The sequence below is a fragment of the Rhinoderma darwinii genome (genome assembly GCF_050947455.1).
Source record: "Rhinoderma darwinii isolate aRhiDar2 chromosome 2 unlocalized genomic scaffold, aRhiDar2.hap1 SUPER_2_unloc_57, whole genome shotgun sequence".
NCBI classification, from domain to species: Eukaryota; Metazoa; Chordata; class Amphibia; order Anura; family Rhinodermatidae; genus Rhinoderma; species Rhinoderma darwinii.
In genome coordinates this window covers 280,272-295,087 of record NW_027461726.1, presented here as the reverse complement: position 1 = coordinate 295,087, position 14,816 = coordinate 280,272, and the positions used below count along the sequence as shown (strand labels likewise).

General features: G+C 50.1%; 1 protein-coding gene across 1 annotated transcript; it reads right to left on the bottom strand.

Moving 5' to 3' along the window:
* Positions 1–346: 346 nt before the first annotated feature.
* LOC142681473 (oocyte zinc finger protein XlCOF29-like) lies at positions 347–14,477 on the bottom strand. The gene is made up of 3 exons (XM_075847293.1): positions 14,263–14,477; positions 1,031–1,185; positions 347–565 (listed from the first exon to the last, which is right to left on the bottom strand). The coding sequence occupies exons 1-3, from the start codon at positions 14,270–14,272 to the stop codon at positions 347–349; spliced, it is 384 nt and encodes a 127-aa protein (XP_075703408.1). The 5' UTR covers positions 14,273–14,477.
* Positions 14,478–14,816: the final 339 nt, after the last annotated feature.

Here is a 14,816-nt window from a genome sequence, read left to right as displayed (position 1 = left end):
GATGGTCATTTTACTGTGAGTGGGGGGCTAATGGTCATTTTACTGGGAGTGGGGGGCTGATGGTCTTCAAGTGGTTTTCACCTCTGACCTCCAATTAAAGTTAATAGGAGGCAGAAAATACCTGTGGCGTTGGCTTGGAGCTTTTTTTGCCTACGTCTTTTCCGTTAGCTTCAACGGCTTAAAAAATCACGCAAAAAAAACAAAACCCTCAAACAACGCTGTCAATTTAAAATCTGCCTTCAAATTCCTGAAGGAATTTTGAGGAAGATATTTTCTACCTTACAAAAAACGCTGTGTGAACATCCTGACACCTTATAGGAACCTGACATACACAATGATACAGTCATTACCCAAACACCTCCAGTGCTGTTACTGTAGAATTTCCCAGCAGTGTCACCTCTCCAGTCAGCAGCTCAGTCATCTTGTAGATCAGTTCTAAGATCTTCTTCTCATGTATCCGGGAGTGAGGGGGAGGCTCTGTGATGGGACTACTGCTCCATCCTCCTGACTCATGGATGATGGGAGTCGTACAGTCACACGATGTCTTCTTCACTATTGTGTACTCCTGTGTATGGAGAGAGACACTTAGAGAACTGAACACAGTATTCCCCCCTCAGTAGAAAGAGGGAGATTGTGACCCCGCTGTATAGACCTCTAGTGACCCCACATCTGTAATACTGGAGACCTCACCTACAAAAAGACATTGAGAAAATAGAACGAGGCCAAAACTAAAAAGGATATAATATTGGGGGACTAGATGGACCATGTGCTCTCCTCCTGCCGTCATCTTCTATGTTTCTATATAGATGTCATCCTGATCCTCCTGGTTCCTGGTCATTCTCATTGCTCTACAACATTACTATTGCTGCATTGGTGACATGACACATCACTGACCATATTGGTGGCTGATCTTCAGCTTCTTGACGTCACTTGGAAGGTCTGGACGCTGTTATACAGGACACTGGATTCTTCCTATTATGTATTGTCCCTTCCCTATGTGGGACTTGTTCTATAATATAGAAAAGTTTACCTCTCCGCTCAACAGGTAGATGATCTCCAAGGTGAAGTCTAATATTCTTCTGCTCATCTCATTCCTGTCCTTGTCCATCCTTGGTGGGTCATTCAGGAGAAGATACGTTGTGGAGCAGAAGATGAGAAAACTGGAGGATCTAGTACTGCAGACGTCTTTATGAAGAAAGGAGAAGATGGAGATCATACAGGGGACAACATCATGTGTGACATATAGAACCTCACTTATTGATCATTGAGAGAAACATCTTCTCCTTGTTAGGCGGTTCTTGTAACTCCTATAGAAGTGAATGGAGAGACACAATCTGCTCAGGTCCTCCTGCTATATAATCTGCTGCCAACAGATCAGACTGGTGGTCAATGTGACAGATGCCCTTTATGAATGAATACACCCCTAATATAAGTTTTTACAGATATTAGAAGTTACCTCAGAGATCCTGGATCTTAAGAGACATCTAAAATTCTTAATTATTATAGTATTCCCCTTTTCCTTGTAGATTATTTTACCGGATAGTAACTTTATTCACATCTGAAAGACAGATACTAACCATGGTTAATGGGAACCGGCGGTCAAGTGTGCATGTGCGGAAGGTCCGGCCAGTCCTGCGAGCATGTGCGGAAGGTCCCGCCAGTCCTGCGAGCATGTGCGGAAGGTCCGGCCAGTCCTGCGAGCATGTGCGGAAGGTCCCGCCAGTCCTGCGAGCATGTGCGGAAGGTCCCGCCAGTCCTGCGAGCATGTGCGGAGTTTACCAACTAAAGATTTACTATTGCTCCCTTATGGGTCTCAGTGTTCTGAATCCCTTACTCTTCTCCATCTAAAATTTTGGTCAAATTTACCTCTGGTCTTGATGTTACCTCCCTGCTATCTAGAGTGTCTAACAGTTATCTCCTCTTTCACCTCCCACTTCCTTAAGATTAACATGGAGAAAACGGAATCATCTTTTCCCCACTTCACTCAACCCCCTTACCAGAACTATCAAATCACAGTTAATGGCTCCACACATTTCCCAGTCTCACAGGTCCGCTGCATTGGGATAATCCTTAATTTCAAATAGCACAGCCAAGCGCTTACCACTTCTTGCTGTCTCCACCTCAAAAACTCTCTTGAAGTCAGTCTTTCCTCGAACAGACAAACATGCTAGTATATATGCCCTCATCATCTACTGTCTAGACTACTCCAACATCCTTCTCTGTGGCTTCCCATCTAACACCATTGCACCCCTCCTACCAATTCTCAACTCAGCTGCAAGGGTAAATCTACCACTCCCCTCATTCCACCTCTGCGGTCACTGGCCACCCATTGCCTACTAAATTAAGTTATACATATTAAAAAGGACATGCAAGGCTGTCAACAAACCATCCCCTCCATACATCTCTGCCCTAATCTCCTGATACCTCCCCACACATAATCTCCGGTCCTCACAAGACCTTCTTTGTTCTCATTTTATCTGTTCCTCACATCATCGTCTAGAAGATTTCTCCCGTGCATCCCCCATACTCTGGAACTCTTTAACCCAACACATCAGATCTCTCCCACCATCCAAACCTTCACTAGTAACCTGAACACCCCCTCTTCAGAAAAGCTTACACCCTAAAATAACCGGCTGCCACTACTCCACCGGATGACCAGCTTCTACCCTCAACTACTGTCTCCTCTTGTAGTGTCTATGCGGGCAGGGTCTCTCTCCTATAGTAGAGTGCAGTCTACGCAGGCAGAGTCTCTCCTCTTGTAGAGTGCAGTCTATGTGGGCAGGGTCTCTCCTTCTCTTGTAGAGTGCAGTCTACGCGGGCAGGGTCTCTCTGCTATTGTAGAGTACAGTCTACGCGGGCAGGGTCTCTCCTTCTCTTGTAGAGTGCAGTCTACGTGGGCAGGGTCTCTCCTTCTCTTGTAGAGTGAAGTCTACGCGAGCAGGGTCTCACTTCTTGTAGAGTGCAGTCTATGTGGGCAGTGTCTCCTCTTGTTGAGTGCAGTCTACGCGGGCAGGGTCTCTCCTTCTCTTGTAGAGTGTAGTCTATGTGGGCAGGGTCTCCTCTTGTTGAGTGCAGTCTACGCGGGCAGGGTCTCTCCTTCTCTTGTAGAGTGCAGTCTACACAGGCAGGGTCTCTCCTTCTCTTGTCGAGTGCAGTCTACACGGAAAGGGTCTCTCCTCTTGTAGAGTGTAGTCTATGTGGGCAGGGTCTCCCGTCTCTTGTAGAGTGCAGTCTACGCGGGCAGGGTCTCTCCTCTTGTAGAGTGCAGTCTATGTGGGCAGGGTCTCTCCTTCTCTTGTAGAGTGTAGTCTACATGGGCAGGGTCTCTCGTCTCTTGTAGAGTGCAGTCTACGCGGGCAGGGTCTCTCCTCTTGTAGAGTGCAGTCTATGTGGGCAGTGTCTCTCCTTCTCTTGTAGAGTGTAGTCTATGTGGGCAGGTCTCTCCTTCTCTTGTAGAGTGCAGTCTATGTGGGCAGTGTCTCCTCTTGTTGAGTGCAGTCTACGCGGGCAGGGTCTCTCCTTCTCTTGTAGAGTGTAGTCTACGTGGGCAGGGTCTCTCCTTCTCTTGTAGAGTGCAGTCTATGTGGGCAGGGTCTCTCCTTCTCTTGTAGAGTGCAGTTTACGCGGGCAGGGTCTCTCCTTCTCTTGTAGAGTGCAGTCTACGCGGGCAGGGTCTCTCCTCTTGTAGAGTGCAGTCTATGTGGGCAAGGTCTCTCCTTCTCTTGTAGAGTGTAGTCTATGTGGGCAGGGTCTCTCCTTCTCTTGTAGAGTGTAGTCTACGCGGGCAGGGTCTCTCCTTCTCTTGTGGAGTGCAGTCTACGCGGGCAGGGTCTCTCCTCTTGTATAGTGCAGTCTATGTGGGCAGGGTCTCTCCTTCTCTTGTAGGGTGTAGTCTATGTGGGCAGGGTCTCTCCTTCTCTTGTAGAGTGCAGTTTACGCGGCAGGGTCTCTCCTTCTCTGGTAGAGTGCAGTCTACGCGGCAGGGTCTCTCCTTCTCTGGTAGAGTGCAGTCTATGTGGGCAGGGTCTCTTCTTCTCTTGTAGAGTGCAGTCTACGCGGGCAAGGTCTCTCTCCTATTGTAGAGTACAGTCTACGCGGGCAGGGTCTCTCCTTCTCTTGTAGAGTGCAGTCTATGTGGGCAGGGTCTCTCCTTCTCTTGTAGAGTGCAGTCTACGTGGGCAGGGTCTCTCCTTCTCTTGTAGAGTGCAGTCTATCTGGGCAGGGTCTCTCCTTCTCTTGTAGAGTGCAGGCTACGCGGGCAGGGTCTCTCCTTCTCTTGTAGAGTGCAGTCTACACGGGCAGGGTCTCTCCTTCTCTTGTAGAGTGCAGTCTATGTGGGCAGGGTCTCTCCTTCTCTTGTAGAGTGCAGGCTACGCGGGCAGGGTCTCTCCTTCTCTTGTAGAGTGCAGTCTACACGGGCAGGGTCTCTCCTTCTCTTGTAGAGTGCAGTCTATGTGGGCAGGGTCTCTCCTTCTCTTGTAGAGTGCAGTATACGCGGGTAGGGTCTCTCCTTCTCTTGTAGAGTGCAGTCTATGTGGGCAGGGTCTCTCCTTCTCTTGTAGAGTGCAGGCTACGTGGGCAGGGTCTCTCCTTCTCTTGTAGAGTGCAGTCTATGCGGGCAGGGTCTCTCCTTCTCTTGTAGAGTGCAGTATACGCGGGTAGGGTCTCTCCTTCTCTTGTAGAGTGCAGTCTATGTGGGCAGGGTCTCTCCTTCTCTTGTAGAGTGCAGGCTACGCGGGCAGGGTCTCTCCTTCTCTTGTAGAGTGCAGTCTACACGGGCAGGGTCTCTCCTTCTCTTGTAGAGTGCAGTCTACACGGGCAGGGTCTCTCCTTCTCTTGTAGAGTGCAGTCTACGAGGGCAGGTTCTCTCTCCCTCTGGACCAGTCTGTCATTCATTAATGTTTGTCTCTTCTTATGTACTTAACCCCTTGGACACGCAGCCAATTCAAATTTTTCCTCCCTCCTTCCAAAAGCCAGAACTTTTTTGTTTTTCCGTTGGCATAGCCGTATGAGAACATGTCTTGTGCTGGACGTGAAGTAATTTTAAAAGGGGTTTTCCACGATCGGACAACGGATGACCTCCACTGGATAGGCCATCAGTATATGATGGTGGGGGTCCGACACCCGCACCGATCAGCTGCTCCTGCTGCCGGATGTTTTGAACGGTATGCAGTAGTTGGAGCCGAAAGCAAATGGCTCCGACCACTGCACAGCGGACGTTCTGCAGAACTAAAGGCTCTGCTCCTATTCACTTTAACACTGCAGCACGACCGCTCTATTCCGTGACCGGAGCATCTGCTTTCAGCATGGACGTCTGGTGAACGGAGGCAGCTGGAGCAGATGATCGGTGCAGAGTCCGGGTGTCGGACCCCCACAGATCATATACCGATGACCTATCTGGTGAAGGTCATCAGTTGTCCGATCGTGGAAAACCCCTTTAATGTCCCCTATAATGTGCTGGGAAAGAGGAAACAATTGTGGGCTGGAATAGCGGAAAACGCAGTGAATCCTATTGTACTTTGGGTTTCGCTTTTGCGGCGTTCACCATGCGGTAGAAATGACTTGTTACCTTTATTCTTCAACACAATTACGACGACACCAAATTTATATATTTATCTTCTACAAGGAAAGAAAAATTTGTTCAAAAAAGAAAAAACTGTTTTGCGTTGCCATTTTGTGAGATAGAACGTTTTATATTTCCGGTGATTGCGCGGTGTGGGGGGGGTTTATATTTCCGGTGACAGCGCGGTGTGAGGGGGTTTATATTTCCGGTGATTGCACGGTGTGAGGGGTTTTATATTCCCGGTAATTGCGCGGTGTGAGGGGGTTTTATATTCCCGGTGATTGTGCGGTGTGAGGGGGTTATATTTCCGGTGATTGCGCGTGTGAGGGGTTTTATATTCCCGGTGATTGCGCGGTGTGAGGGGGTTTTATATTCCCGGTGATTGCGCAGTGTGAGGGGTTTATATTTCCGGTGATTGCGCGTTGTGAGGAGGTTTATATTTCCGGTGATTGCGCGGGTGAGGGGGTTTATATTTCCGGTGATTGCGCGGTGTGAGGGGTTTATATTTCCGGTGACTGCGCGGTGTGAGGGGTTTTATATTTCCGGTGAGTGCGCGGTGTGGGGGGGTTTATATTTCCGGTAAGTGCGTGGTGTGAGGGGTTTATATTTCCGGTGACTACGCGGTGTGAGGGGTTTTATATTTACGGTGATTGCGCGGTGTGAGGGGGTTTATATTTCCGGTGACTGCGCGGTGTGAGGGGTTTTATATTTCCGGTGATTGCGCGGTGTGAGGGGTTTTATATTTCCGGTGATTGCGCGGTGTGGGGGGTTTTATATTTCCGGTGATTGCGCGGTGTGAGAGGTTTTATATTTCCGGTGATTGCGTGGTGTGAGGGGGGTTTATATTTCCGGTGATTGCGCGGTGTGGGGAGTTTTATATTTCCGTGATTGCGCGGTGTGAAGGGTTTTATATTTCCGGTGATTGCGCGGTGTGAGGGGTTTATATTTCCGGTGATTGCGCGGTGTGAGGGGTTTATATTTCCGGTGATTGTGCGGTGTGAGGGGTTTTATATTTCCGGTGATTGCGCGGTGTGAGGGGTTTTATATTTCCGGTGATTGCGCAGTGTGAAGGGGTTTTATATTTCCGGTGATTGCGCGGTGTGAGGGGTTTATATTTCCTGTGATTGCGCGGTGTGGGGGGGGGTTTTATATTTCCGGTGATTGCGCGGTGTGAGGGGTTTATATTTCCGGTGATTGCGCGGTGTGGGGGGTTTTATATTTCCGGTGATTGCGCGGTGTGACGGGTTTATATTTCCGGTGATTGGGCGGTGTGGGGGGTTTATATTTCCGGTGATTGCGCGGTGTGGGGGGTTTTATATTTCCGGTGATTGGGCGGTGTGGGGGGTTTATATTTCCGGTGATTGCGCGGTGTGGGGGGGGGGGTTTATATTTCCGGTGATTGCGCGGTGTGGGGGGTTTTATATTTCCGGTGATTGCGCGGTGTGAGGGGTTTTATATTTCCGGTGATTGCGCGGTGTGAGGTTTATATTTCCGGTGATTGCGCGGTGTGAGGGGTTTATATTTCCGGTGATTGCGCGGTGTGAGGGGTTTATATTTCCGGTGATTGCGCGGTGTGAGGGGGTTTATATTTCCTGTGATTGCACGGTGTGGGGGGGTTTATATTTCCGGTGATTGCGCGGTGTGAGGGGTTTTATATTTCCGGTGATTGCGCGGTGTGAGGGGGTTTATATTTCCGGTGATTGCGCGGTGTCGGGGGTTTATATTTCCGGTGATTGCGCGGTGTGAGGGGGTTTATATTTCTGGTGACTGCGCGGTGTGAGGGGTTTTATATTTCCGATGATTGCGCGGTGTGGGGGGTTTTATATTTCCGGTGATTGCGCGGTGTGAGGGGTTTATATTTCCGGTGATTGCGCGGTGTGAGGTGTTTTATATTTCCGGTGATTGCGCGGTGTGAGGGGGTTTTATATTTCCGGTGATTGCGCGGTGTGAGGGGTTTTATATTTCCGGTGATTGCGCGGTGTGAGGTGTTTTATATTTCCGGTGATTGCGCGGTGTGAGGGGGTTTTATATTTCCGGTGATTGCGGGGTGTGAGGGTTTTATATTTCCGGTGATTGCGCGATGTGAGGGGTTTTATATTTCCGGTGATTGCGCGGTGTGTGGGGGGGGGTTTATATTTCCGGTGATTGCGCGGTGTGAGGGGTTTATATTTCCGGTGATTGCGCGGTGTGGGGGGTTTTATATTTCCGGTGATTGCGCGGTGTGAGGGGTTTATATTTCTGGTGATTGGGCGGTGTGGGGGGTTTATATTTCCGGTGATTGTGCGGTGTGGGGGGTTTTATATTTCCGGTGATTGCGCGGTGTGGGGTGTTTTATATTTCCGGTGATTGCGCGGTGTGAGGGGGTTTTATATTTCCGGTGATTGCGCGGTGTGAGGGGTTTTATATTTCCGGTGATTGCGCGGTGTGAGGGGGTTTTATATTTCCGGTGATTGCGCGGTGTGAGGGGGTTTATATTTCCGGTGATTGCGCGGTGTGAGGGTTTTATATTTCCGGTGATTGCGCGATGTGAGGGGTTTTATATTCCCGGTAATTGCGCGGTGTGAGGGGGTTTTATATTCCCGGTGATTGTGCGGTGTGAGGGGGTTATATTTCCGGTGATTGCGCGTGTGAGGGGTTTTATATTCCCGGTGATTGCGCGGTGTGAGGGGGTTTTATATTCCCGGTGATTGCGCGGTGTGAGGGGTTTATATTTCCGGTGATTGCGCGTTGTGAGGAGGTTTATATTTCCGGTGATTGCGCGGGTGAGGGGGTTTATATTTCCGGTGATTGCGCGGTGTGAGGGGTTTATATTTCCGGTGACTGCGCGGTGTGAGGGGTTTTATATTTCCGGTGAGTGCGCGGTGTGGGGGGGTTTATATTTCCGGTAAGTGCGTGGTGTGAGGGGGTTTATATTTCCGGTGACTACGCGGTGTGAGGGGTTTTATATTTACGGTGATTGAGCGGTGTGAGGGGGTTTATATTTCCGGTGACTGCGCGGTGTGAGGGGTTTTATATTTCCGGTGATTGCACGGTGTGAGGGGTTTTATATTTCCGGTGATTGCGCGGTGTGGGGGGTTTTATATTTCCGGTGATTGCGCGGTGTGAGAGGTTTTATATTTCCGGTGATTGCGTGGTGTGAGGGGGGTTTATATTTCCGGTGATTGCGCGGTGTGGGGAGTTTTATATTTCCGGTGATTGCGCGGTGTGAAGGGTTTTATATTTCCGGTGATTGCGCGGTGTGAGGGGTTTATATTTCCGGTGATTGCGCGGTGTGAGGGGTTTATATTTCCGGTGATTGCGCGGTGTGAGGGGTTTTATATTTCCGGTGATTGCGCGGTGTGAGGGGTTTTATATTTCCGGTGATTGCGCGGTGTGAAGGGGTTTTATATTTCCGGTGATTGCGCGGTGTGAGGGGTTTATATTTCCTGTGATTGCGCGGTGTGGGGGGGGTTTTATATTTCCGGTGATTGCGCGGTGTGAGGGGTTTATATTTCCGGTGATTGCGCGGTGTGGGGGGTTTTATATTTCCGGTGATTGCGCGGTGTGAGGGGTTTATATTTCCGGTGATTGGGCGGTGTGGGGGGTTTATATTTCCGGTGATTGCGCGGTGTGGGGTGTTTTATATTTCCGGTGATTGCGCGGTGTGGGGGGTTTTATATTTCCGGTGATTGCGCGGTGTGAGGGGTTTTATATTTCCGGTGATTGCGCGGTGTGAGGGGTTTATATTTCCGGTGATTGCGCGGTGTGAGGGGTTTATATTTCCGGTGATTGTGCGGTGTGGGGGGGGGGGGTTTATATTTCCGGTGATTGCGCGGTGTGAGGGGTTTTATATTTCCGGTGATTGCGCGGTGTGAGGTTTATATTTCCGGTGATTGCGCGGTGTGAGGGGTTTATATTTCCGGTGATTGCGCGGTGTGAGGGGTTTATATTTCCGGTGATTGCGCGGTGTGAGGGGGTTTATATTTCCGGTGATTGCACGGTGTGGGGGGGTTTATATTTCCGGTGATTGCGCAGTGTGAGGGGTTTTATATTTCCGGTGATTGCGCGGTGTGAGGGGGTTTATATTTCCGGTGATTGCGCGGTGTCGGGGGTTTATATTTCCGGTGATTGCGCGGTGTGAGGGGGTTTATATTTCTGGTGACTGCGCGGTGTGAGGGGTTTTATATTTCCGATGATTGCGCGGTGTGGGGGGTTTTATATTTCCGGTGATTGCGCGGTGTGAGGGGTTTATATTTCCGGTGATTGCGCGGTGTGAGGTGTTTTATATTTCCGGTGATTGCGCGGTGTGAGTGGGTTTTATATTTCCGGTGATTGCGCGGTGTGAGGGGTTTTATATTTCCGGTGATTGCGCGGTGTGAGGTGTTTTATATTTCCGGTGATTGCGCGGAGTGAGGGGGTTTTATATTTCCGGTGATTGCGCGGTGTGAGGGGGTTTATATTTCCGGTGATTGCGGGGTGTGAGGGTTTTATATTTCCGGTGATTGCGCGATGTGAGGGGTTTTATATTCCCGGTGATTGCGCGGTGTGTGGGGGGGGGTTTATATTTCCGGTGATTGCGCGGTGTGAGGGGTTTATATTTCCGGTGATTGCGCGGTGTGGGGGGTTTTATATTTCCGGTGATTGCCCGGTGTGAGGGGTTTATATTTCTGGTGATTGGGCGGTGTGGGGGGTTTATATTTCCGGTGATTGTGCGGTGTGGGGGGTTTTATATTTCCGGTGATTGCGCGGTGTGGGGTGTTTTATATTTCCGGTGATTGCGCGGTGTGAGGGGGTTTTATATTTCCGGTGATTGCGCGGTGTGAGGGGGTTTTATATTTCCGGTGATTGCGCGGTGTGAGGGGGTTTATATTTCCGGTGATTGCGCGGTATGAGGGTTTTATATTTCCGGTGATTGCGCGATGTGAGGGGTTTTATATTTCCGGTGATTGCGCGGTGTGTGGGGGGGGGGTTTATATTTCCGGTGATTGCGCGGTGTGAGGGGTATTATATTTCCGGTGATTGCGCGGTGTGAGGGGTTTATATTTCCGGTGATTGCGCGGTGTGTGGGGTTTTATATTTCCGGTGATTGCGCAGTGTGAGGGGTTTTATATTTCCGGTGATTGCGCGGTGTGAGGGGTTTTATATTTCCGGTGATTGCGCGGTGTGTGGGGGGGGGGTTTATATTTCGGGTGATTGCGCGGTGTGAGGGGTTTTATATTTCCGGTGATTGCGCGGTGTGAGGGGTTTATATTTCCGGTGATTGCACGGTGTGAGGGGTTTTATATATTCGGTGATTGCGCGGTGTGAGGGGTTTATATCTCCGGTGATTGCGCGGTGTGAGGGGTTTATATTTCCGGTGATTGCGCGGTGTGAGGGGTTTATATTTCCGGTGATTGCGCGGTGTGTGGGGGGGGGGGTTATATTTCCGGTGATTGCGCGGTGTGAGGGGGTTTATATTTCCGGTGATTGCACGGTGTGGGGGTTTTATATTTCCGGTGAGTGTGCGGTGTGAGGGGTTTTATATTTCCGGTGATTGCGCGGTGTGAGGGGGTTTATATTTCCGGTGATTGCGCGGTGTGAGGAGTTTATATTTCCGGTCATTGCGCGGTGTGAGGGGTTTTATATTTCCGGTGATTGCGTGGTGTGAGGGGTTTATATTTCCGGTGATTGCGCGGTGTGAGGGGGTTTATATTTCCGGTGATTGCGCGGTGTGAGGGGTTTTATATTTCCGGTGATTGCGCGGTGTGGGCGGTTTTATATTTCCGGTGATTGCGCGGTGTGAGGGGTTTTATATTTCCGGTGATTGCGCGGTGTGAGGGGTTTATATTTCCGGTGATTGCGCGGTGTGAGGGGGTTTATATTTCCGGTGACTGCGCGGTGTGAGGGGTTTTATATTTCCGGTGATTGCGCGGTGTGAGGGGGTTTATATTTCCGGTGATTGCGCGGTGTGAGGGGTTTATATTTCTGGTGATTGCGCGGTGTGAGCGGGGTTTATATTTCCGTGATTGCGCGGTGTGAGGGGTTTATATTTCTGGTGATTGCGCGGTGTGAGCGGGGTTTATATTTCCGGTGATTGCGCGGTGTGAGGGGGTTTATATTTCCGGTGATTGCGCGGTGTGAGGGGGTTTATATTTCCGGTGATTGCGCGGTGTGAGGGGTTTTATATTTCCGATGATTGCGCGGTGTGAGGGGTTTATATTTCCGGTGATTGCGCGGTGTGAGGGGTTTTATATTTCCGGTGATTGCGCGGTGTGAGGGGGTTTATATTTCCGATGATTGCGCGGTGTGGGGGGTTTTATATTTCCGGTGATTGCGCGGTGTGAGGAGTTTTATATTTCCGGTGATTGCGCGGTGTGAGGGGGTTTATATTTCCGGTGATTGCGCGGTGTGAGGGGTTTATATTTCCGGTGATTGCGCGGTGTGAGGGGTTTATATTTACGGTGATTGCGCGGTGTGAGGGGTTTATATTTCCGGTGATTGCGCGGTGTGAGGGGTTTTATATTTCCGGTGATTGCGCGGTGTGTGGGGGTTTTCTATTTCCGGTGATTGCGCGGTGTGAGGGGTTTTCTATTTCCGGTGATTGCGCGGTGTGAGGGGTTTTCTATTTCCGGTGATTGCGCGGTGTGAGGGGTTTATATTTCCTGTGATTGCGCGGTGTGAGGGGTTTTATATTTCCGGTGATTGCTCGGTGTGTGGGGGGGTTATATTTCCGGTGATTGCGCGGTGTGAGGGGTTTATATTTCCGGTGATTGCGCGTTGTGAGGGGTTTATATTTCGGGTGATTGCGCGGTGTGAGGGGTTTTATATTTCCGGTGATTGCGCAGTGTGAGGGGTTTATATTTCCGGTGATTGCGCACTGTGGGGGGTTTATATTTCCGGTGATTGCGCGGTGTGAGGGGTTTTATATTTCCGGTGATTGCGCGGTGTGAGGGGTTTTATATTTCCGGTGATTGCGCGGTGTGAGGGGTTTATATTTCCGGTGATTGCGCGGTGTGAGGGGTTTATATTTCCGGTGATTGCGCGATGTGAGGGGGTTTATATTTCCGGTGATTGCGCGGTGTGAGGGGTTTATATTTCCGGTGATTGCGCGGTGTGGGGGGTTTATATTTCCGGTGATTGCGCGGTGTGAGGGGGTTTATATTTCCGGTGATTGCGCGGTGTGAGGGGGTTTATATTTCCGGTGATTGCGCGGTGTTGAGGGGTTTATATTTCCGGTGATTGCACGGTGTGGGGGGGGTTTATATTTCCGGTGATTGCGCGGTGTGGGGGGTTTATATTTCCGGTGATTGCGCGGTGTGAGGGGGTTTATATTTCCGGTGATTGCGCGGTGTGAGGGGGTTTATATTTCCGGTGATTGCGCGGTGTGAGGGGTTTATATTTCCGGTGATTGCGGGGTGTGAGGGGGTTTATATTTCCGGTGATTGCGCGGTGTGAGGGGTTTTATATTTCCGGTGATTTCGCGGTGTGAGGGGTTTATATTTCCGGTGATTGCGCGGGGTGAGGGGGGTTTATATAACCGGTCGGCATCGCGCAGTTTCTTCGGAGGACAGAGGAAGCCGCGATCTCTAACTGATCAGATGCCGCGGTCACTATTAATTACGGTATCTGAGGGGTTAAGCGGCCGGGATTGCGCTGTCTCCGATCTTGGCGGTTGCAGGCGGTTGTCAGTAGTCGTGTACGGTGCAGGCTCCGCTCCTTCTAGTGTGACGGCGCACGTACAGCATAATACTATAGATCGGATGTCACCAAGGGGTTAAACCCTCCTGTATTTCATATTTACAGCGCTAATAATAAATAATAATAATTACCAACACTGTGCCAGACAAAAACGCACCAAAACCGGACAGAAATGACCTCATGTAACCTTACTACTGCATCATGGGAAACCTCCTGACTGATAACAGAGAGAACACTAAACAACAGCGGTGACCGGAAGTCATGTAGACCCGACCAGCGCTGCTCTCTACCTCATAGACGGCAACAGCTGAAGGACCAGTAATGACGTCACCACCATGTGACCGGGACAAGAGAGGCGGAGCTTATAACTGGAGAGGAGGCATAGCCCCACCCCTCATGTGACGTAATCATGAACGCTTCTCAACATAGTACAGGAGACCGACCACTCACAGAGCTCCGCCCCACATGTCACGTGATCAGCTTCACAGGTCTTTCCTCCACCACTTTTCTCAAATGATAAGCTCCACCCCTCCCGTCCCAGTCACGTGGTGTTGATGTCATCACAGGTCCTTTTACTTCAACACATTATATTTTGCACAGTTTAGCACCGATCACTCCTTCATCGCTCATATGATGCTCAGGACCTCTCATGTCACTTGATCATCACACATGTCCTTCATACATCGCTCAAACGTCTAAACCCCCCCCCCCCTGATGCCGCGGTCACGTGACCTTGATATCCCAGGTCCTTCCACCTCCGCCTCTCTCCACTAATAAGCTCCGCCTTTTCCTGTCACTTGGTGGTGACGTCATCACAGGTCCTTCAGCTGTTACGTGATGAGGTAAAGAGCAGCGCTGGTCGGGTGTTCTCTCTGTTGTCAATCATTGAGTGACCCCGCCCACTGGACTCCTAGCCCAGATTTAACCCCTCCAGTGCCGGCCTCTTTGGGGTATTTCTGGTCTTTGTAGTGGTCGGATGTTTTGTGGGACGAGTCGTGTTTTGTAATGACATAATATTCGGGACATACAACTTATTCACTGACCTTTATACATTTCTTGTTCATGTCGTTCACCGTGCGGTTTAAGGGAATGTTCACACGTAGCGAATACGACCCACAACACGCAAGGAAATCACCCCGAATATTCACCCCAAATGGTGGACGTATAATCCTCCAGAATATCTACTACAGAAATACAACAAGGCCGATCCCCACCTCTCCGAGCGTTACCATAGCAACACGTCCCTGCTCTTCCGGCTGTGTCCAGGTGACCCCTATAATGACATGTGACCTCTCCAGCCTGTGATTGGCTGCAAGGGTCACATGACGCCTTCTTTTTTATATATGTGTAACCTGCAGCGTTGCTGTGAACACGCGGTGGAGCCGCAGAGGATTCTGGGAACAATGGCGTTTGTTGCAGAACTTGACTTTCCATTGCACTTAATGTGGAAATTCTGCAACAAATGCGCAGCGAATCCGCGGTATAAATGCGATATCCTGCGTGTCTATAATCCGCACCGCAGGTTAACCCCTTAATCACCAGGACGGGTTTAGTTGTTCCCTCAGATCTATTTCTTGGTTATTTTTCTGCCGGTCCC